At 53.2% G+C, this 23,096-nt stretch overlaps 1 protein-coding gene and 1 long non-coding RNA gene across 3 annotated transcripts in view; one reads left to right on the top strand and one right to left on the bottom strand.

Moving 5' to 3' along the window:
• The window catches only part of CADM4 (cell adhesion molecule 4), a 168,600-nt gene extending 148,302 nt beyond the window's left edge, over window positions 1-20,298 (top strand). Inside the window, exons 2-10 of one of the 2 annotated variants that reach the window (XM_050771166.1) lie at window positions 2,637-2,745; window positions 14,697-14,843; window positions 15,169-15,321; window positions 15,569-15,703; window positions 16,198-16,362; window positions 16,486-16,576; window positions 17,126-17,298; window positions 18,443-18,571; window positions 19,232-20,298. In XM_050771166.1, the coding sequence (XP_050627123.1) occupies window positions 2,682-2,745; window positions 14,697-14,843; window positions 15,169-15,321; window positions 15,569-15,703; window positions 16,198-16,362; window positions 16,486-16,576; window positions 17,126-17,298; window positions 18,443-18,571; window positions 19,232-19,341 (1,167 nt within the window). In that variant the 5' untranslated portion in view covers window positions 2,637-2,681 and the 3' untranslated portion in view covers window positions 19,342-20,298. Of the gene's footprint in view, window positions 1-2,583; window positions 2,746-14,696; window positions 14,844-15,168; window positions 15,322-15,568; window positions 15,704-16,197; window positions 16,363-16,485; window positions 16,577-17,125; window positions 17,299-18,442; window positions 18,572-19,231 lie in introns of those variants that run through there. The other variant, XM_050771167.1, reaches the window with a different exon arrangement.
• Window positions 10,365-13,373, bottom strand: LOC126943006 (uncharacterized). The gene is made up of 2 exons (XR_007721674.1): window positions 13,172-13,373; window positions 10,365-11,029 (listed from the first exon to the last, which is right to left on the bottom strand). It is a non-coding gene; the product is annotated as an uncharacterized LOC126943006 (long non-coding RNA).
• Window positions 20,299-23,096: the final 2,798 nt, after the last annotated feature.

Raw genomic sequence — 23,096 nt, 5'->3', positions numbered from 1 at the left:
GGACTTTTTGTTATGTGTGAACCAGTTCTCTTTCTCTCAAACCAGTTGGGTTGGACTTGCTGTCACTTGCACTAAATCCCTAATGGATAGGGTACCCTGGAGTAGGATGGGGACAGGACCTCTATTCTATTTATTATTATTAATATTATTTAGACTGAGTCTCTCTCTGTCACCCAGGTTGGAGTGCAGTGGCATGATCTCAGCTCACTGCAACGTCTGCCTCCCAGGTTCAAGGGATTATTTTGCCTCAGCCTTCCAAGTAGCTGAGATTACAGGCACGTGCCACCACACCTGGCTAATTTTTTTTTTTTTTTTTTTTTTTTTAGAAAAGACAGGGTTTCACCATGTTGGCCAGGCTAATCTCAAACTCCTGACCTCAAGTGATTGGCCCGCCTTGGCCTCCCAAAGTGCTGGAATTACAGGCGTGAGCCAATGCGCCTGTCAGGACCACTACTCTCATGATGTCTTCATATGGAATGGTGGGACTTAAGGATGACAGGTGAGAACCAAACCAACATCTCCCAAGGTTCCCCTTCAGTTGGAGCAGGAGACATCTGTCAGAGTCCTGAGTGAGGGGGCCTATTGGCTCCTGCAGGAAAAGACAACTACTAGTTACCCCTTGAACCAGTATCCCAAAGGCAGGTCAAACATTCCTCTCCCATCTAGCAAAAGTCACATAATGTGAGCCCTGGAAGGAGGATTAGAGACTATCTTTTCCCCAGTCTACAGAAGCTGGGAAGCTGAGGACTGAAACAGAAGGAAGTTGCTCGGGGTTATGGATCTGGGGACACAGGGACAGTTAGAAGCTTGGGCTCTGAGGACAGAGAGGACACTGGGATCCACCGTCCTGGGGACGCAGGAGTTGATAGGAGCTTGGACCCTGAGAACAGAGAGGATGCTGGGAGCCATGGTCCTGCTTCACAGGGGTTGATGGGAGCTTGCACCCAAGGGACAGAGAGGATGCTGGAAGCCATGGTCCTGAGGACACAGGAGTTGATGGGAGCTAGGGAAAGAGAGGACGCTGGGAGCCATGGTCCTGGGACACAAGGGTTGATGGTAGCTTTGGTCTTGAGGTCAGAAAGGATACTGGAAGCTGGGCACTGAGGACAGAAAAGGTGTGTGAAGGGTGTGTGAAGCTGAAGTCCCTTGTGGGCCTGGATGTAAAAATTTTTAGTAGGAATAAAAAGTAAGGATTTTCAGCCTGGCATGGTGGCTCACGCCTGTAATCCCAACATTTTGGGAGGCCCACACAGGTGGATCACCTGAGGTCAGGAGTTCAAGACCAGCCTGGCCAGCATGGCAAAACCCCATCTCTATTAAAAGTATAAAAATTAGCCAGGTGTGGTGGCGGGCTAATCTCAGCTACTGGGGAGGCCGAGGCAGGAGAATCGCTTGAACCCGGGAGGCAGAGGTTGCAGTGAGTCAAGATTGTGCCACTGCACTCCAGTCTGGGCAACAGAGTGAGACTCCGTCTGGGCGGGAGGGGGAAGGAAAGATGTTCATAATTGGCACTTCTGGACCTCAGTTTACCTGACAAATGGGCATGAGAGAGGTCGAGGTCTTCTTTCCATGGTTTCTCACTCTTTCTGGGTTCCATAGGTAATGATCCCGCATCAGGTTTACAGGGTGTCACAGAAGTGCGCTCAGGGAAACCCACTCCCAGGAGGGAGAAGGGATCTAAGTCTGGAGGGATGAGTCAGCCTCAAAGATGGGGAGAGAGGAAGGGCAGAGGCAAATACATGCAGAGAGAGGGTGAGAGGCTGGGGCAGGAAGACAGCAGGGAGGAAAGGGGACGCCAGAGTCTGGAAGGTGTTCACAGGAGCCTCTCCCTCCTGGGACCCACGATTCAGGCTTCCTTCCAGTTAGTTCACTTTCAGGGGGCCCCTCCCGGGGAATGACGCGGAAACACGGGGTTTTCAGGTCAGGACAGGAGAGAGGGAAGGAGGGAACTAACCCCGCCCCACTCCTGAGCCCCAGCCTCGCCCTGCCCTGAGAGATCCTTGACCTGCCTCGACCTCCAGACCCTGTGGACCTCCCGCTGAAGCCTCCCCTGTCCCGGCGGCTCAGCTCACAGCCTCTCGCTAGACTCCAGACACCCACCTGCCCGCAGCACGCCTCTCACACTCACCTTTCCCACGTCGCACTCCCTCCCTTACGCTCTCCCGTCACGCTGGCCACGCTCTCCCTTCGCACACACCGCACCCCACGACGCCCACGCTCCCACCCTCTCACTGCCTCCAGCAACTCCCTGCCACCCTCCCCTCCGCGCAGCGCACGCACCCTGCATGCCAGCAACTCTGCAACCTCGCGCGCAGCACCTGGGCCCGCACGCAGCACCCTTACCCAACACCCCCCGTTTCCCGCGCTCACCCAGATCCCCCACCTGCTCCCACGACGCTGTCGCCCTCCTGCGCACCCCTTCCCGCCCTCCTCACCCCTCTCCTCTCCGGCGCTCGCACCCCGCACCGTTCCCCCACCGTGCCGTCCCCCTCATTGTCTCCGAACCTCTCCTCCGTCTTCCCCTCCCCTCCCCCCCGGCCCCGGCCCCGCCCCGGCCTCGGCGCCCCGCCCCCGGGCGGGCAGGGGGCGGGGCGCGGGGGGCGGGGCGGGCGGGCGCGGCGGGCGGTGCAGGTGCCGGGCCGGGAGCGAGCGGCGGCGGCGGCGGCGGCGGCGGCGGCACCATGGGCCGGGCCCGGCGCTTCCAGTGGCCGCTGCTGCTGCTGTGGGCGGCCGCGGCGGGGCCAGGTAGGGTCGGGGGCCGGGGTCGGCCGGCCGGGCTGGGGCGGGGGTCGCGCCGTGGTGACAGCCCGGCCGCCTCGGGGCCGCAGAGGCCGAACAATGCGCGCGGGGCCGGGCCGGGCCCCCTCCCCGGGACAAAGCGCAGCGCGGGCCGGGAGCCGGGAGCGACGAGCGGGGGAGGGGGCGCGGGTCCCGGCCGCCGTGCCGCAGCCCCCCCACCCGCGCAGGCCGGATCCCGGCGGGGACAAAGGGCCCGAGACCCCCCCCACACACACGAGTCCGCCTTCCCCAGGCCCGTCCCGCTGTCCTGTCCAGTCTCTGCGTCCCTCTGTCCGCCCGTCTCTAAATCCCCCCTTCCCCCCGTCCGGCTCCTCGTCCCCCTACCCTTGTCCTCTGTCCCTCAGTCTCGAAGTCCTGTCCCTCCTTCTGTCTGTCTACCTCTCTCCTTGCCTCCGTGTTCCTCATCTATTCTGTCTTTGTCCCTTACCTCTGTTCCCTGGTCTCTGTCCCCTTTTCCTGGGTCACTCTGTCCCCTCCATCATCCTCTCTATTCTCTTTCCCCCGGATTTCTGCCCTCCCTCTCTGTCCCTATTCTTGGTCCCTGTCTCTGTCTCGCTGTCACCCTTGTTTTTCTGTCCCTTTTCCTCTGTCCCCTATCTGCCCCATCCCCTTGTCTCTCTGTCCCCTGTCTTTCTGTCACTCGTTTCTCTAGCCCTTTCTGTCACCTGTCTCCTTCCCCCTTCTCTGTCCCACTATCTCCATCCCTGTCTTTCTGCTGTGCCTCCTCTCTCTACCCTTACAGCCTCCATCCCGGGATCTCCCATTCCCATCCTTCCTTCCTCCCTCTCTCTATCCCTCTGTGCCCCTGGAGAGGAATTCAGTCAGGCAGGGCATTCTAAAGAGCCCGGGGGGGAAACATCTGTGCATGTGTGCAGGGAAGTAAGAATGGGGGACCTTGGCATGTAGGCACACACGTGGATTCAGCGAATGTCTCTCCAAACCCTCCTCACCCATTCACACACCCAGGCTTGACACAGAGAAGCCCCTGTCCGGGACATCCAGGGAGCCATCCACATACCCTCATCACACACTGTGAGAAGCTGGAGACCCCCAAGGTCGGGTGACCCTGAAACTGGGGACAAGGTCAGGAAATGTCACCCACACACACTCTCACACTGTGCGAGTCTCGAACCTGCCACGGGTCACCCCTCCCTGGTGGATAAGGCCACTTTTGGAAGGAACAGAGGATTGGAAGGTGGCTGGGCAGAAGCAGGAGGGCTGGGTGTTCTGCAGAGATTGGTGAGAGGAGTTGTGATCAGGTGGCACGGGGCTGGCACCCTGGGCTTAAATCTTGGCTCTTGCCATTTGCCATTGCAGCCAATGGTAAACACCTCCCTCTCTCCAGGCTTCTGTTTCTCTTTCTGTAAAGTGAGGATGTTGAACTCAGTGACCTGAAAGGGAACGCCAGCTCAGACTGTGAAGGGTTTTCTGGCAAGTTGAGTGTGGTTACACGTTCCCCACTCCAGGGTTTGAGGCAGAGCCACCTTCACTTCGGCCAGGGTGAGGGGCAAAGCTGTCCTCTCACTGTCTGCCTTTCTTTCTTCTCTAGTCTTCTGTGACTGCTTTAGAACTTGCATCATTACCTCCTTTCTTTGCAACAGACAAGCCACAATTTCCCAGATGAGAACTTTGGTACCCCAGTGACATTTCCATCAATTTTAATTTACCTTTATTTTTTAGGCTAGACACCAGGCTCATAGAATCCTGGAACTAATGAATCCAGTAAACAAAGAACCTGAGGGTACTCTAGAATACTGACATCTATAGGATTCTAGAATCCAGAAGGCTTTAGCATTTTGACAACTTTAAAGTTCTAGAACCTTGATGGTGTTAGCATGCTAGCATCTTGACGTCTTGAAAATCGTGAAATCTTGATGTCTTGGAGTTCCTGGATTTTGATATCTATGACATTTAGAATCTTGGCAGCTTAGAATCATCAGACTTTGAATTCTCAGGATCAGAATATAGCTTAAGGTGACCACCCGCTCCGTGCAAAAGCCTTTCTCTGGTGCTTCTGGGAGTTAGGTCTACAGCCCTGTCCCTCGTTTGATTTCCAAGTCACTGCTTTCTGGCACCCTAATCCTCTCTGTAAACTTTCTCTAAAGTAAATGGTATGTGACTTTTACAAGTAGAAACTGAGCTTGGTGTCATGGGAAGAGCTCCCAACTGGGAGCTAAGGAACTTGGGTCCAAGCCTTACCCAGGACCCTTTGGTATAACTTTGCATCAGTCCTTGTCCCTCTCTGGGCCTTACTTTCCCCTTCTGTAAAGCATGGGGTAGGAAGCTATAGCATGTGGTCTTGGAGGATCCTTCCTGCTTTCCTTTCCATTGGATATTTCTGAGTGGCCTTGGCCACCACATTTTAGTGGGTATCTGTTGTTCCCACATTTCTCTCTTAGTCACTCCTTCCTCTCTCACCTTGCCCAGCCAGCAGAAATCAGGGGAGATGGGGTACATTTGCGCCATTTTTAAAAACATGTTCTTTCTCTCCTGCTTCATTCATCTTCTGAGCATACCAGAAGAAGATGATGAGATTTATGCCCAAAGAAGAAGGATCCAGGGTGGGCAGAGGAGAGGAAGGGAGAGGGAGGGATGGGCTGACTGTCCAGAGATGCACCCAGGCAGAAACGGGGACCCGCAGCCAGAAACTGGGTAGAACAGAAAGGAGCAGAGGAAACAGATATCCAATACAAAGAAAGAATAGAGAGGCGGTTAGGAGTTGAGGGGCCTTGTGGAGGGGGCAGTTGTTGATCCCCAAATAATGTTTTCCTCCCAGGGTGACTCACTTTTTCCTGCTAAAATTCTGACCAACCACTCTGAGAACAGGGGGACCCTCCCTCCATTGTGAGTCACCCCAAGGAACAGGTTTTGGAGGTTTCTATCACTGACCCCCCCACCCACCCACCCATGAGCCAGGCGCCTGTGTCCCCAGAGCCTGGGGGTGGGGGTCAGGTTCTGCAATGGATTCCAAGACCTTAGACACAGCAGTGCTGGGGCCTAAGGCTGGGTTAATGTCGTGCGAGCCTGGCCTGTCCCCATCTTGGAGAACACAAAGGCAGCTTTCTCTCTCTGGGAGGGGTGGGGGGTGGCCTGGAGACAGACCCACCAGCATCCAATGGCCTGTGGCACCAGGACCCAAGCACCCACTGGTTTCTGCCTTTGCAGACCCCAGGCCCACAGGGAGCAGGCACACAGGCTTCTTCGTGGGCACCCAGTGGAGCAAGGGGCAGGCGCTGAGCCTGGGCTCTTCTGGGAAGGGGGTGTGAATAGAGGGCACTGGGGGTGGAGGTTCGGACAGTGGGAGCTCAGTGCAGGCCTGCACCCTTCCCGGAGCAGGAATTCCTCCCGTACCCCACACCCAGGGAGGACCTCTGGAGGACTCCCCACTCCCTGGCTGGGCCTGAGGCCTGGAATCCAGGGAGTCCCGAATATCCCAGGAATGTGGGGGCCACAGCGGGGACATTGTATATGAGGCTGCTGACTCACCCCTACGCTCCCACCTGATGCCAAGGTCCCCAGATGGGAGGGGACATAGGGTTGAGGAAAGGCAGAACTCTGGTTCTAGGGGTTGAGGACTGGGGACTTAGAGTCAAAAGTTTCCAGGAGAGGAGGGGCTGGGGGCCTGGACTCCTGGGTCTGATGGAGGAGGGTCTTGGGGCCTGGACTAATGGGTCTGAAGGAGGAGGGAGCTGGGGTCTTAGACTCCTGGGTCTCAAGGAGGAAGGGGCTGAGGTCTTAGGCTCCTGGGTCTGAGGGACAGGGGCCTGGGGTCTTAGACTCCTGAGTCAGAGGGAGGAGGGGGCTGGGGTCTTAGACTCCTGAGTCAGAGGGAGGAGGGGGCTGGGGTCTTAGACTCCTGAGTCAGAGGGAGGAGGGGGCTGGGGTCTTAGACTTCTGAGTTTAAGGGAGGAGGGGGCTGGGGTCGTAGACTCCTGTTTCTCAGGGAGGAGGTGGCTGGAGTCTTAGACTCCTGGGTCTCAGGGAGAAGGGGGCTGGGGTCTTAGACTCCTGCGTTTAAGGGAGGAGAGGGCCGAGGGCTGGAACTCCTGTGTCCGGAAGGAAAAGGGGGCTGGGAGTCCACACTCCAGGTCTTGAGGGAGGAAGGGATGGGGATACAGACTCCTGGGTCCTGAGGGAGGAAGGGGCTGGAGGCGGGGGGTTCCACTCCAGGTTTCTGAGGGAGGAGGGGCTGAGACCCTGATGCCTAGGTCCTGCGAATACAGGCGCCTTCACAAGGCTGAGCTGGGGAAGAATTGACGCTTTGTGCGAGGATGTTCGGACTCCGCCATTGATGGGGGGCTGAGGGGGGTTCGGTCAGGACGCAGGGATGTACCACCTCCCTAGGGGAGGAAGGGGGAAGGAGGCAGGATGCCAGGAGCCCCCTGGGGAGCGGATACAGAGTGGGTGGTTGTGACCTTCCCGGAACTATGACCTTGAGACTCCCTTGGGTATTCGCTGACTCAGGACCCAGGAAGCGCTCCCCCCACCCTGCTTAGTCTCCGTGGAAACATCCACCAGCTGTGTACTCTGGACCCCTGGCTCCTGGGTCCTGAAGGAGGAGGGGGCTGGAGGCCCAGACTCCTGTGTCTAAGCTGGGACAGGGCTGGGGACTCTGACTCCTAGGTTTGAAGGAAGGGGCTGCTGAAAGCCCAGACTCCTGGGTCCTGATCGAAAAGGGGGCTAGGGGTCTGGATTTCGGGAACCTGAGAGAGGAGGTGGTTGGGGGCTGAATTCCTGGGTCTAAGGGGGAAAGAAACCGGGGTTCCAGACTCCTGGAACCTGATGGAGGAGGGGCTGGGAGCCTAGACTCCTGGGTCCTGGGAGAGGAGGTAATTGGGGGCTGGATTCCTGGGTCCTACGCATTACCTGCTCTGCCACTCTTTCCCAAACCCTCCCCTGTCCCTTTTTCCAAGCACCATCCCCGTGACGACTCCTGGCTGTCAACACAGTTTAAAGGGCCAGTGCCTCAGTCCCCAAGCTCAGCCCCTCTCTGACCAGAAAGTCCCGCCCCCACCACCCTCAACCCCCCAAACAAAAGCTGCTGAGACATTAATATTCCAGGCACAGACACTGTTGGTTACTGACTCCTCAGGAGGGGGAGGGAGTAAGACAAAAGCCCCCCACCATCACCCCATGTGCACCCTCAAGCAGAGAGTAGGGGATAAATTTGGTGGGGGCAGATTGAGAGGAACCTGATGACTCCCAGGAGATGGTGAATTTTGCCACCGACTTGCCTGGGACCTGCTAAGCCTCATTCTCCACATCTGTAAAATGGGGGGCTAGCACTGAACCAGCCTTGAGGTCCAGATCTATGGACAGGCTTCGAGATGTTTTTAAAAGCGCCAGAATGTGCATGCCAGTTTTCACATCCATGGGCATGTTTCCGGAGGCTGTACTAAAACAGGCTTGCAGAGAGGGCTCCCTGAGCTTTAGGCACGGGGCTCATCCTTACAAGGCAGGCACTGGCATCATTCCCATTTTATAGATGAGGCAACTGAGGCTCAGAAAGGTAAGGTCACTTGCCCCCAGGTCACACAGATGGCAAGTGGTTGATCTGGGATCGACCTAAGTGTTTAAGATGAAAATAATGATGTCACAAAGTTGTTGTCAGGCTGAAATGAGATTCTGTCTGGGCCAGCTGCAGTGGCTCATGCCTATAATCCCAGCACTTTGGGAGGCCAAGGCAGGAGGATTGCTTGAGCCTAGGAGTTCAGGAGCAACCTGTGTAAGATATTGAGACCCCCCCATCTCTAAAGAAAAAAAATTTTTTTTTTTTTTTTAATTAGCTGGGCATGGCTAGCATCTCTGTAGTCTTAGCTGTTTGGTAGCCTGAGGTGGGAGGATCGCTTGAGCCCACGTGTTCAAGGTTACAGGGAGCTATGATTGCACCACTGCACTCTAGCCTGGGTGACAGAGTGAGATCTTATCTCAAAAAAAGAAAAAAAAAGAAAGAGAAAGAGAAGGAAGGAAGGAAGGAGAGAGAGAGAGAAAGAAAAGAAAGAAAGAAAGAAAGAAAGAAAGAAAGAAAGAAAGAAAGAAAGAAAGAAAGAAAGAAAGAAAGAAAGAAAGAAAGGAAAGAAAAGAAAGAAAGAAAAAGGAAAGACAAACAGATCCCATCTGACACATGTAATTCATGCAGCAAGTTCCCCAGGCACTTATCAGGTGCCAAGCACTCTTCTAGGTACTAGGGGTGCAGCAGTAAACCCAGTGGATTATATCCCTGCCTTCCTAGAGTATATATTCCAGTCATGGGCGACAAACAGACAGTAAACAAATAAGCAAATTAATCTGATAATTCCAGTGAAATCTTCGTAGAAGAAATAAAGCAATGGTGAGGAAATAGCAAGTGTTTTGGACCAGGCGCAGTGGCTCACGCCTGTAATCCCAGCATTTTGGGAAGCCGAGGCAGGAGGATCCCTTGAGCCCGGGAGTTGGAGACCAGCCTGGGCAACATAGAGAATCTCTGTCTCCATAAAAAAAAAACACACAAAAATTAGCCAAGTGTGGTGGGAGAAGCCTGTAGTCCCAGCTACTTAGGAGGCTGAGGTGAGAGGATGAGGCAGTTCGAGGCTATGGTGAGCCATGATTGCACCCCACTGCACTCCAGCCTGGGCAACAGGGCAATAACCTGTCTCTCTCTCTCTCTCTCTCTCTCTTTTTTTAAGACGGAGTCTCACTCTGTCACCCAGGTTGAAGTACAGTGGCTTGATCTCGGCTCACTGAAACCTCTGCCTCCCGGGTTCAAGCAGTTCTGCCTCACCCTCCTGAGTAGCCAGGGCTACAGGTGTGCACCACCATGCCTGGCTAATTTTTGTATTTTTTAGTAGAGGTGGGGTTTTGCCATGTTGGCCAGGCTGGTCTTGAACACCTGATGTGCCCGCCTTGGCCTCCCAAAGTGCTGGGATTACAGGCATGAGCCACTGCACCAGGCTGACTTTGTCTCTTAAAAGAAAAGAGAGTGTTCTAAAGGTGAAGGGATGAGCAGAGAGGGAAGGCCTCTCTGAGAAGGTACTGATATGATTTGAGACCCAAATGGGAACAGGAGTCAGCCCTGGGAAGATGGGGGGTGGGAGGTGGGGAGAAGAATATTCTAGGCAGAAGGAAGAAAAGGAAAAAGGCCCTGTTGGGGGAACGAGCTCAGCATGTTTGAGGGACAGCAAGGCTAGCGAGCCCAGAGTGAAGTGAAGTCAGAGAGGGGCCAGGCCATAAGCACCTTGAAGTCCCCGGGAAGGGGTCTCTATTTTATTCTACATGTTATGGGCAGCCCTTGGAGGGTTTTAAGCACAGAGATGAATTGATCTGATTTACCTCTTTGAAAAATCCATCCGGCCACTGGGTGGAGAATGGCCTTGGAGGAGGCAGACAGGGATGCAGAGAGACCCACGAGTAGCCTCTTGCAGAGTCCAAGTGAGGGATGGATGATGCTGGATGAGAGTGAGGGTAGGAGAGGCAGACAAAGGTGATGAGATCTGGGATATGTCTTGGAGGTAGAATGGACAGATATTGCTGATGGAATGGATATTGGGGATGAGAGAAAGGGAGAGAACTTGAATGATTTCTAGGTGTTTGACCTGAGCAACCAGGTGAATGGTGGTGACATTTATTGAGATTGAGAAAATTTGGGGAGGAAAATATCTGGGGCAAGGATTGGACACGTTAAGCTTGATATTCCAGGAGGTGCTAAATAAACCTCAAATAGTAGCTCAAATACCCAAAGTGCTATAGCTTCAGCTATTCAGGAAACTGAGGCAGGAGGACTGCTTGAGCATAAGAGTTTGAGTCCAGCCTGGGCAACATAGTGAGACCTCATCTCTAAAATAAATTTTAAAAATAAAAATACCCAAAGTGTTACACTCAAACATCAAAGAAGTCCAGAAGTAGGAGTCCAGGGCTGTTACAGCAGCTCCACATCTTCACCAGAGACTCAGGCACCTTCCAGCTCTTGGTTCCACCATTCCCACTGCCCTTGTCCTCATGGTTCAATATGGCTGCCTAAATTCCGTGCATCACACTGCTAGTTCCGGGCGGCACAAAGGTGACTCAGTAGAAAAAAGGGTTTGTCCACCTGTTTCAGGAAGTCCTCCCAAAATTGTCATGCAAAATTTTGGCCTGTATCCAACTGGACAAAATTTCATCAGATGGTTTTACCTTGCTGCAAGGAGACTGAGAAATGTCTTTTTCTGCTGGACATAGTGCAACCATAAAATACAACCAGTGTTCTTTTCTTTTACTGAGGAGAAAGGGAAAAATGGATGTCAGAATAGGAAACCAGAAGTCTCTGTCTCCATCCCCCAGAAATAATCTTTTCTACCCCTCAACTCCCAAATTAGGTTACCTATCCTCTTACAGAGAACGTAACACTTCTGATTACAGTGATTGGTTTCTACCTTCCCAAAGTCTTAAAGGGCAGGGACCCCATCTAACTCATCTCTGACTACTCAGCCCCTGAAAACCTATGTGATACTCAGGATATACTCCTGAATGAATGCAACCCTGAACCTGAATATAAAAGACATGGATAGTTATCCAGCACTTAAAGACAAACAGCCAGATTTAATCATGGCATTTTCCTGCTTCAAAACCTTCACCAGCCCTTAGGATGAAAGTCAATCTCCTAGGTTGGCATTTAAGGCCCATCACAAGTGGATCTCACAACCCCCTGCCAATGACGGACATTTAATCCAGACAGCCGGGAGTGGATATACAGATGCAGAATACAGAATCAGAGATTTGGACGCAGATTTTGGCGCTGCCACTCTTGGCTGTGAACTTGGGCAAGTCATTTCATCTCTGTGGGCCAATTTTCTCACCTATAAAATGGGAATGGGAGCAGGACGCAGTGGCTCAAGCCTGTAATCCCAGTACTTTGGGAGGCCGAGGAGGGTGGATCACGAGGTCAGGAGTTCCAGACCAGCCTGGCCAAGATGATGAAACCCCATCTCTACTAAAAATACAAAAATTAGCCAGGTGCAGTGGTGGGTACCTGTAATCCCAGCTACTTGGGAGGCTGAGGCAGGAGAATCACTTGAACCCGAGAGGTGGAGGTTGCAGTGAGCCAAGATTGCACCACTGCACTCTAGCCTGGGCGACAGAGCAAGACAACGTCTTAAAAAAAAAAACAAAAAAGGGGGATGCGGGAAAATGGGGATAGGCCGAGCACAGTGGCTCATGCCTGTAATCCCAGCACTTTGGGAGGCCGAAGCAGGCAGTTCACTTGAGTTTGCGAGTTCGAGACCAGCCTGGGCAACACTGCGAAAGTCCGTCTCTAAAAAAATACAAAAATTAGCCAGGTGTGATGGCGTGCACCTGTAGTTCCAGCTACTGGGGAGGCTGAGGTGGGATCACTTGAGCCTGGGAGGCAGACATTGCAGTGAGCTGAGAGCGTGCCACTGCACTATAGCCTGACCTTGTCTCAAATTAAAAATAATAATAATAATTGGCTGGCGCAGTGGCTCGCACCTGTGATCCCAGGACTTTGGGAGGCTGAGGCAGGCAGATCACTTGAGGCCAGGAGTTCGAGACCAGCCTGGCCAATATGGCTAAACTCTGTCTCTACTAAAAACAAAAATTAGCCCAGCATGGTGGTGCATGCCTTTAATTCCAGCTACTTGGGAGGCTGAGGCTGAAGAATCGCTTGAACCTGGGAGGTGGAAGTTGCAGTGAGCTGAGATCGCACAACTGCACTCCAACCTGGGAAACAGAGCAATATTATTATTAATAATAATAATAATAATAATGCCTACCTTACACAGGGATTGTGAAGATTAAATGTAAGTTATATGGGTAATGCCCTTAGCACAGGGACTAACATTGCAAGTACCTAATAATTGTTAGCTATGGGGGTTACTGTTATTTTGAAGACAACAGATGATGATAGTGATGCTGATGATTAGTCTTGGCTTTCAGTTTTCCTAAATTCTTTCCTCTGATGGTGCTAGAAACATCCCCTTTCTAATTCCCCACCTTGTTTTTCTGATGGATTAATCAGTGTAGGTTAAACGCTGTAACAGACACCCCTGAAATCTCAATGACTTAACAAAAAGGTATATTTCTTGCTCATATCACAGTCCTATACAGGCAGGTCATGGGGGACAGTCAGTCAGAGACCCAGGTTCCTTCCGGCTTGTGATCCTGCCCTCCTCTAGGCTCCCTGGAGTCCTCTCTGTTCAGTCAGTGTGAAGGATTATGAGGGAGATGGGTCAGGCTGCAAGAGGTGTTTCTCTTCCACCTACATCCCATTGGCCAGAATTGGTCACATGGCCCCACCTAAGTATAAAGGATGCTGGGAAGTATAGCCTAATTCTGTATTGTATCAGTTAACTTTAGCAGAGAACAGATCACCCACAACTTAGGAGTTTAAAACAACCACCACCTTATTTGTTCATGATTCTGGGGTTCAGCAGTTTGGGCTGTATCAGATGGGCAGATCTTTTATTGGTCTCAACTGGGGTCACTTGTATTGCTGCTGTCATCTGGTGGGGCAGCTGGGGCTGGATGATCCAGGATGGCCTCACTCACACAGCTGGCCGTTGGTGCTGGCTGCTGGCTGGGCTTCCCTTTCACTGTGATCGTTCATCTGCAAAGACACTAGTCTGGGTATTTTCATGTAACAGTCTTAGGGCAGGAGTGGAAGTTACAAGGCCTCTTCAGGCCTAAGCTCAATATCACTTCTAGCAAATTTTATTGGTCAAAGCAACTCGCAAGTTTTACCCAGACTAGTAGGGGGACAGAGTGCTTTCTCAATGGGAGGAATGGCAAAATCAATTTGCAAAGGGCATGTCCAGGAACAGGAAAATATTACAGCCATCTTTGCAAACGGGCTACAATATGTGCCCAGGTGTGAAAGATGAGGCTTGGTGAACACACAGCAGTCTCCCACACCTTGTGAACTCCTGCTTACTCTTTTTTTTTTTTTTTTTTTTTTTGAGACAGAGTCTTGCTCTGTCGCCCAGACTGGAGTGCAGTGGCGCAGTGGCTCAATCTCGGCTCACTGCAACTTCCGCCTCCCCAGTTCAAACGATTCCCCTGCCTCAGCCTCCTGAGTAGCTGGGACTACAGGTGCATGCCACCACAACCAGCTACTTTTTTGTTTGTTTGTTTGTTTGTTTGTATTTTTAGTAGAGATGGGGTTTCACCATGTTGGCCAGGATGGTCTCTATCTCTTGACCTTGTGATCCGCCCGCCTCGGCCTCCCAAAGTCCTGGGATTACAGGCATGAGCCACTGCGCCCGGCCTCCTGCTTACTCTTTAAGATCCAGATCCAATGGAGCTTGCTTGCAGAGCCCTCTCTGGCTACCCATCTCTCTAGGCAATTCTATAATAGTCTCCCCTTGCTCTGGGCTCCTAATGTGCCCTGTGCTGCCCTCATTAGAGCATATTTTACTAAATCTTTTTTTTTTTTTTTTTTTTTTTTTTTTTGAGACGGAGTCTCGCTCTGTCCCCCTGGCTGGAGTGCAGTGGTGCGATCTCGGCTCACTGCAAGCTCCGCCTCCCGGGTTCCTGCCATTCTCCTGCCTCAGCCTCCCAAGTAGCTGGGACTACAGGCACCTGCCACCGCGCCCGGCTAATTTTTTGTATTTTTAGTAGAGACGGGGTTTCACCGTGGTCTCGATCTCCTGACCTTGTGATCCGCCCACCTCGGCCTCCCAAAGTGCTGGGATTACAGGCGTGAGCCACCGCGCCCGGCCTTTTACTAAATCTTGACTGCAGCTCTTTTAGAGTAGGGAGCAGATTTCCTCCCTGTCCTGGACTCTACCCTGCAGGAAATGTTCAGTACAATGAAATGAATGAGGGGAAAGAGAGGAATTGGAGGTTTGGATGGGGAAGAGGGAGAAAGAAAAAATTGAAATGCAGCTTTCAGTGAGTCTGCTATCCTGTCTTTTTGTCTAATCGTCCAGGGGCAGGACAGGAAGTACAGACAGAGAACGTGACAGTGGCTGAGGGTGGGGTGGCTGAGATCACCTGCCGTCTGCACCAGTATGATGGGTCCATAGTTGTCATCCAGAACCCAGCCCGGCAGACGCTCTTCTTCAATGGCACCCGTGGTGAGTGCTGGGGACCAGACTCCTGAGTCTTAAAGGAAGAGAGGACTGGGGCCCAGACTCCCATGTCCTGAAAGAGGACACACCCGAGAGTTTGGTCTCCTGGGTCTCGGAGAAGAAAGGGCTGGGGGCCTGGACTGCTGGTCCTGCAGGCAGGAGGACTTGACTAATGCTGGGTTCTCAAGGGAGTAAATAGTTGGACACCTCAGACTCATAGGTATGGCTGGAGAAATGAGGCAGAGGGCTGGACTCTAAGCTCTTGTTGGATGGGTGGGACTTGTGAGGCCAGGACTCCCGAAATTCACACCTTCCCCCTCACTCTCTCTAGCCTTGAAGGATGAGCGTTTCCAGCTTGAGGAGTTCTCCCCACGCCGGGTGCGGATCCGGCTCTCAGATGCCCGCCTGGAGGATGAGGGGGGCTATTTCTGCCAGCTCTACACAGAAGACACCCACCACCAGATTGCCACGCTCACGGTACTAGGTAACGCCCTCCCCCTTGTCGGGTGCATCCTCTCCTCCTTTCTTCTCTGCTTCTCTCTTCTCCTGAGACTTTCAGACCATGACTATTTTTAACATCCGGGATGGGCATCTGGCTCCTGACCTCTCCCCTTTGACCCCTGCCACCTGGGACCCTGGTTCCCTCTGGTCACTGGGAAACGGCAGCTTGATTGCTTTGAACCCACGTTCGTGCCTTTTTTAACCCCTTACTTCCCTTCTTCCTGCGGCAGTGGCCCCAGAGAATCCCGTGGTGGAGGTCCGGGAGCAGGCGGTAGAGGGCGGCGAGGTGGAGCTCAGCTGCCTCGTTCCGCGGTCCCGTCCGGCCGCCACCTTGCGTTGGTACCGCGACCGCAAGGAGCTGAAAGGTAACCTGGGCCAAGTGCTGATGAGGGGTGGGGAGGAGGTGGGACTTAGGAGAGGTTATATGTGGTTATATGTGGAGAGGAGCCACAGGTTTTCACAGACACTGGACATTCAGTATGTAGCGGTCGATGTCAAGCGCAGTGGCTCACGCCTGGAGTCCTAGCACTTTGGGAGGCTGAGATGGGAGGATTGCTTGAGGTCAGGAGTTCAACCTGGCCAGCATTGTGAGACCCCATCTCTAAGTATATATATAGATTTATGTTTATATATATAGCAATTAAATGGATTGATAGACGAGAAAGCATGAGCGTGAAAGAGGGAAGAGCTTTGGGAGGAGGCACGTGGCCTTGGTTAGGGGAGGGGCGTAGCTTGGAGGACAAGAGGCGGGGCCTGTGGGTAAGGGGTGGAGCTTGGCAAATAGCCTGCTTTGGGTTGGCTTGGGTGGGTGGATGAAGCCGAAATCGCAGCCTGACAGTGTCTGGCCGGGGTGTGGCAGGAGTGAGCAGCAGCCAGGAAAATGGCAAGGTCTGGAGCGTGGCAAGCACAGTGCGGTTTCGTGTGGACCGTAAGGACGACGGTGGTATCATCATCTGCGAGGCGCAGAACCAGGCGCTGCCCTCCGGACACAGCAAGCAGACGCAGTACGTGCTGGATGTGCAGTGTAAGTGCCCCGCGGGCCAGGACCCAAGGGATCCCAACGCCAGCCACCCGCAACCCGGGAGGGTCCCCCTTGTCCCGCGTGATGGCTTGGAAACTATTCTCCCTTCTTACTTTTGCCTGGCAGACTCCCCCACGGCCCGGATTCATGCCTCCCAAGCTGTGGTGAGGGAGGGAGACACGCTGGTGTTGACGTGTGCTGTCACGGGAAACCCCAGGTGAGCGCTGGGGACCTGGAAGAACAGGGACCAGGGACTTGAACTCCTGGGTCCTAAGGAGGAGAGAGCTGGGGACCTGGACTCCTGGATCCTGAGGGAGGAGGAATCTGGAGGCTCGGACTCCCCAGTACTGAAGCTGTGCAGCCTCGGACTCCTGGTTGCTGAGGATGGAATGGCGTGGGAGGGCTAATTATTATTATTATTATTGTTACTATTATTATTATTAATTGTAGTGACGGGGTCTCCCTGTATTGCCCAGACTGGTCTGGAACTGCTGGCCCTAAGCAATCCTCCCATCTCAGCCTCCTAAAGTGCTGGGATTACAGTCATGAGCCACCATGATCAGCCTGGGCTAGAATTCCTGAGACCTCGGTGATGGGTGGAAGTAGGCCCAGGACTGTTGGTTTTCCATAAAGTAAAGAGATAGCAGGAAGCCTCTTATTTGGAGGTCCCTGCGGGATGACAGTTGCATGTCTATATTCTTGACAAGTCAGAATTGGGTGCTGGCACCTGGGTTCCTAACTTTCACTATACTTTATCCCCACCCAGGCCAAACCAGATCCGCTGGAACCGCGGGAATGAGTCTTTGCCGGAGAGGGCGGAGGCCGTGGGAGAGACGCTCACGCTTCCCGGCCTGGTATCCGCGGATAACGGCACCTACACTTGTGAGGCGTCCAATAAGCACGGCCATGCGAGGGCGCTCTACGTACTCGTGGTCTACGGTGAGGGCAGGGCTGCGGGCAGGGCTCAGGGCGGGGGCGGGGCGCCAGGTGGCGGGGGCTGGGCTTGGGCAAAGAGGCCACATAACTCAGGGGTTCGGCAGCCAACAGAGTTCTTGTCGTTTTGGGACCAGACTGGCCCGCGGGGCTCAAATTCGGGTTGGCTGCATTCTATTGCAGATAACCGAACCTGTCTGCGCCTCAGTTAACCCATCAGGAAAGTGGAAATAAACAATAGCACCTATATAACAAGGTTGTTGTGAAGATTATGTGAGCTAAATATGTAAAGTGGTTGGAATGGGCTCTAGCACACAGCTGTTCTGTGTTTAGCTCTATGATGGTGGGGCAGAAAATTTGGAAGTAGTTGGAAACCCAGCACTTTAAATACTTGGAGCGTTTTAGACAAGGTGGGAAGGGACTTGGACCTGTTTCTTAGTGGAGGAAGAAACTTGAGTCAAAAGAAAAGGGATGGCCGGGTGCGGTCGCTCACGCCTCTAATCCCAGTACTTTGGGAGGCCTAGGCCGGAGGATCGCTTGAGCCCAGGAGTTTAAGACCAGTCTGGGCCACATAGCGAGACCCCCGTCTCTGCAAAAGAAAACAAGAAAAAGAAAAGGAAAATGCAACATGACTCAGGGGAGGGGTAGGGCAGTGTACAAACCAACAAGCATCTGTAAAGAGACTACAAGGTAGCAGTAATTTTTGAGGGGTGTGGCGCATAAAAGGGCACGGTTAGACGTGTGCAGAATGGCTTAAAAGTTTGGCAGCGATGGGGCCGGGCGCGGTGGCTCAAGCCTGTAATCCCAGCACTTTGGGAGGCCGAGACGGGCGGATCACAAGGTCAGGAGATCGAGACCATCCTGGCTAACACGGTGAAACCCCGTCTCTACTAAAAAATACAAAAACCTAGCCCGGCGAGGTGGCGGGCGTCTGTAGTCCCAGCTACTCGGGAGACTGAGGCAGGAGAATGGCGTGAACCCGGGAGGCGGAGCTTGCAGTGAGCTGAGATCCGGCCACTGCACTCCAGTCTGGGCGACAAAGCGAGACTCTGTCTCAACAAAAAAAAAAAAAAAAAAAAGTTTGGCAGCGATGGGGCCAGACTGGGACCGTCCTCTGATTACCTTGCCCTGTGCCCTGTCCCTCTGGCAGACCCTGGTGCGGTGGTAGAGGCTCAGACGTCGGTTCCCTATGCCATTGTGGGCGGCATCCTGGCGCTGCTGGTGTTTCTGATCATATGTGTGCTAGTGGGCATGGTCTGGTGCTCGGTACGGCAGAAGGGTGAGTGGGGCGGGGCCTGGACTCTGCGGTTGGTTGGTTGTGGGGCTCGGAAAGAGGCGGGGCCTAGGGCCAGGGTAACGAGAGGGCGGAGCCTAGGCGCTGGATTCCAAATCCCCCTGCACCTGGGGCCAAGATGACAAAGGGAGAGGGGCTTTCGGCACAATACTCCGAAAAGGGGTAGAATTTAGAAGCTGAATTAAAAGCATAGATTTGTGGGTGGGCGCGGTGGCTCACGCTTGTAATCCCAGCACTTTGGGAGGCCAAGGTGGGTAAAGCACTTGAGAGACCAGGAGTTCGAGACCAGCCTGGGCACCATGGCGAAGCCCCTTTTCTACTAAAAATACAAAAAAGTAGGGGGAAAAAAAAGAGCATGGATTTGAATAAAGCAATTTATTTTCCTAATTGCTGAATTCGCTGGGAGCAGAGCAAGGAAATACCTCCAACAGAAGGGATAAGGGTGGCACTTTTGGTGAGCTTTTGGAGTCTTCCTAATTCTGTTGTTACCTCTTTCTCTGCCTCTCCCTGTGTATTCGGTTCGGTTTCTCCCTCTTCCTTCGTCTGGCATCTGCCTTGTCTGTCTCCCTCTTCCCCTATATTTCTGTCCAACTCCTGGGTCCACAAATATGTCCTCCCTGCCCTGGGGGTCTGTCACCCCCTCAGGTTCCTATCTGACCCACGAAGCCAGTGGCTTGGATGAACAGGGAGAAGCAAGAGAAGCCTTCCTCAACGGCAGCGACGGACACAAGAGGAAAGAGGAATTCTTCATCTGACCCTATCCCCACCCCAGGCCTAGGCCTGGGCTGGGGTCCCCCCCACTGCCAGCTGCAAGGAACCAGCAAAGACATTTACCAGAGTCTGGGATGGTGGGCTTCTCCCCCCACCACTAACACCTCAGACGCTTGGGCAGGGATGGGGGTGTTGGATGCCTGGTCTCTGCAAGGGCCAGAAGTGAGGGCCCAGAGGTCTGGGTCCCCCAGAGGGCAGGGGCCAAAGGTCCAGATCCCCCAAGTCCAGGGAGGGCAGTAGGGATTGGGTTGGGGGAAGATAACTGGGGGAAGGCCAGGGCCCCTAGGCTACAAAACCAGGTCTTGTGGGGAGGGGGTCAGTTTCTGGGAAGGGTGGGGTGGGTAGGGAAGGGGAACACAGATTTCTTTGGGGGTCCTAGACCCCATGCCAGCCATTGTAAGAGTTCCACAGAGCTCTGGGCACCTCTTTGCAAAGCCATGTTTGCACGGTGGGGGGATGGGTGGGGGGAGGGCGTGGAAATAGGGATTCTGTGTCTTTGTGTCATAACTTTGATGGGGGCAGTGAGGGAGACAGCCCCAACCCTTTTCTCCAACCCCCCTTCCCCAGGTTCCTGGGCTCCCCTTCTCTCTACCTTCTCCCCAACGTCTGTCCCATCCATATTTGTCTCTCTGTCCACCCACTCCTGGGGGGGCCTTCCCCATCTCTCCTCCAGGCCCCCCGGGGAGGGGGAAAGGAGTTTGGGGAGGATTCGTGGTCTTTATGGTTTTATATATAATATATTAAAAAATCAAAAGTCTGTATGAAAAATATCAGATTGCACCCCCCTCTCCCCATTCCTGGCTTTTGCCCCCTTTTTCTTGTTAAAAAAACAAAAAACAAAAAAACAAAAAACCACACACACATTTTGTATGGGGCAGGGAGGGGAATGGGGAGGGGGTTTGGCAATCTCACTAACCACCATTAAACTGAGGAGAGAACAAGTGTTTGGGGTGGCCGTGTGTCTGTCCTGCTGTCAAGGGTTGTACCATTGGGAGAAGAACTAAGGGAGAGGGGAGGGGGGAGTGTGATGGTTGCTGGTGGACAGTATAGGCCAGGAGAAGGTCCTGACCTCATTGAGGGTATCTCGACCTCCCAAGAAACCTGGGTTTGGCCACTTCTTCAGCCAAATAGTCATGGAGTCTTGTCTTTTTGATAGCAACTGAGCTACCCCATTCCATGGCCCGGACCCTTACCCTGGCTTCCCCATACCCCAGACATTAGTCTCCAAGGGAACTTTGAATTAAAGTTAAGCTCTCAAAACCTTTGCCTAGCTCCCTATCACCTCTAGACCAAGTCAAAGCTCTTTAGTCTGGCATCCCAGGCCTCTCATTCATTCATGTACCTTTTAGATGTATTATTCTAACTTTAAAAAATAACCTCTTACGACGTGCCAGGTGCTGCTCAAAGTTCTAGAGTCCATGGTGAATAAAACAGGCAAATGTTAGGTGTTAAAGACAGCTCTGCACTAATCTGAAATCTGATCCTGCTCTAAGCACTGAGAACCCAAAGTGAAAAAGGGCGACTGCATTCTTACCCTCATGAAGCTTTCATGAGGAAAACACTTAAAACAAGGAAGCAAAGAAAGTTCAGATTGTGATAGGAACTATTAATATACATGCAGAGTATGGTAATGTGGTATGCCATTGTCATTATGGAAAACTTCAAACCCACAGGAGTAGATGGGGCAATAAAGTCCCATGTACTTTTTTTTTTTTGTGAGATGAAGTCTCACTCTGTCGCCCAGGCTGGAGTGCAGTGGCGAGATCTCGGCTCACTGCAAGCTCTGCCTCCCGCGTTCATGCCATTCTCCTGCCTCAGCCTCCCAAATAGCTGGGACGACAGGCGCCTGCCACCACCATACCCGACTAATTTTTTTTTTTTTTGTATGTTTAATAGAGATGGGTTTTCACCTTGTTAGCCAGGATGGTCTCAATCTCCTGACCTCGTGACCCGCCCGCCCCAGCCTCCCGAAGTGCTGGGATTACAGGCGTGAGCCACCACGCCCAGACTTTTTTTTTTTTTTTTTTGAGATGAGTCTCGCTGGGTGGCCCAGGCTGGAGTGCAGTGGCTCAATCTCGACTCTGCCTCCAGGGTTCAAGTGATCCTCATGCCTCAGCCTCCCAAGTAGCAGGGATTACAGGCAACCCCCCATCACCTCTGGCTAATTTTTGTACTTTTAATAGAGGCAGGTTTCACCATGTTGCCCAGACTGGTCTCAAGCTCCTGACCTCAGGTGATCCACCCGCCTCGGCCTCCCAAAGTGTTGGGATTACGGGCATGAGCCACCGCACCCAGCCCCATGTACTCTTCATGCCAGTTACAACCACCACGGACTCATGGCCAATCCCAATTTATCCGTAACTCCAGTCATATGTGTAAGCGCTATTATGGAGAGATCAGGAAAAGCCTCTCAAATTGACATCTGTACCAAGATATGAATGGTGAGCACAAGAGCAGGTATTCAAAGGTCAGAGGGAAAAGCATTTTCAGGCGGAGGGAACGGCAAGAGCAAAGGCCCGAGATGGCAAAGAGAGTTTGGCATAAGGTGGAGCTGGACAGGAGTGGAGGGAGGAGGAAGTAGGTGGGGTCAGAAAGATAAGCACGGCCAGACCAGCCGTATAGCCCTGAGGCCATGATAAAGATTTCTGGACTTTTTTTCCTAATGGGATTCCTTTGGGGAGTTTAAGCCGGAATGTGACACTTCCAGGAAGACTGGAATGTAGTCATAGATCAACTCTAACATGGTCTATAAGACCATTTCCCCTCTCCAGTTCGGTTCTAGGCATACTATGCTGCTCTTGCTTCCTCAATCAAACCATGTGCTTTTTTTTTTTTTGGCCTCTGGGCCTTGGCGCTTGTTCACTCTGCCAGACCCATTCCCATTCTAGCTGGCTCCTATTCGTACTTGGCTTAAGGATCACCACCTCCTGGAAGCCTTTCTAGAACCATAGGCCGGGGCAGGCGCCTCTTAGGCTCCCATAGTCCCCTGTGTTCCTCACTCCAGGTCTGACCTTCTGGGTAGTAGTTGTCTAATTAGGTGTGTATCTCCTCGACTGGGGCGCCGTGAGTACAGGAGTATGGTTCACTGCAGAAACCATAGAATCTGTCAGCATAGGGTCTGACACCTGGGAGATCAATAAACATTTATCCTGACTGGGAGGGGTCCTGACCCTCGTGCCCCTCTCAGGATGCAAACTGATCCCCAACGAAAGCAAGGTTACCCACTTCGCGTTAGTCTGCAGTCCCTGCGCGCATGCGCTTTGCTCAGGTTGCCCCGCCATATGCTAATCACTGCGCTCAGGAGTAAGGCCTCCTCGGGGAATATGCAAATCACTCCTTCCAGTTCTGGAGGCCTTTCATTGTCCCGCGCTAGGATTATGCAAATAAGCAGGCCTCGGGCCCAGGATCCAGTCCGAACTAGCGCCCTCCACCCCCAGCGCATCTCATTTTTATAAGTAGCGTTCCTGCCCCCCACACGCACGCGCGAACCCTTCAGCTTGTTGTTCCTTCGGGCCGCGGACTGTACCAAGTAAACCCAGGCAGCGAGGGGCAAAGCACGGCGCCCCCCGCGCGGGTCTCGTCGACGGCCCGACGCTCATAGCCCCTCTTCACACAGAGCTACAGGACTAGTCCGTCTCACCGCGCAAGCGCCCTAGGCTCTTCACGCCCCCTGCGCGCTCTCCTACCCTGCTTGCGACGCAGGCGCAGAGGTTGGGCGTGCAGCTGCCGCCGCAGAGCC

The sequence above is a fragment of the Macaca thibetana genome, chromosome 19 (genome assembly GCF_024542745.1).
Source record: "Macaca thibetana thibetana isolate TM-01 chromosome 19, ASM2454274v1, whole genome shotgun sequence".
NCBI classification, from domain to species: domain Eukaryota; kingdom Metazoa; phylum Chordata; class Mammalia; order Primates; family Cercopithecidae; genus Macaca; species Macaca thibetana.
The sequence above is the reverse complement of the archived record's forward strand: the minus strand, read 5'-3'. Positions and strand labels throughout refer to the sequence as shown.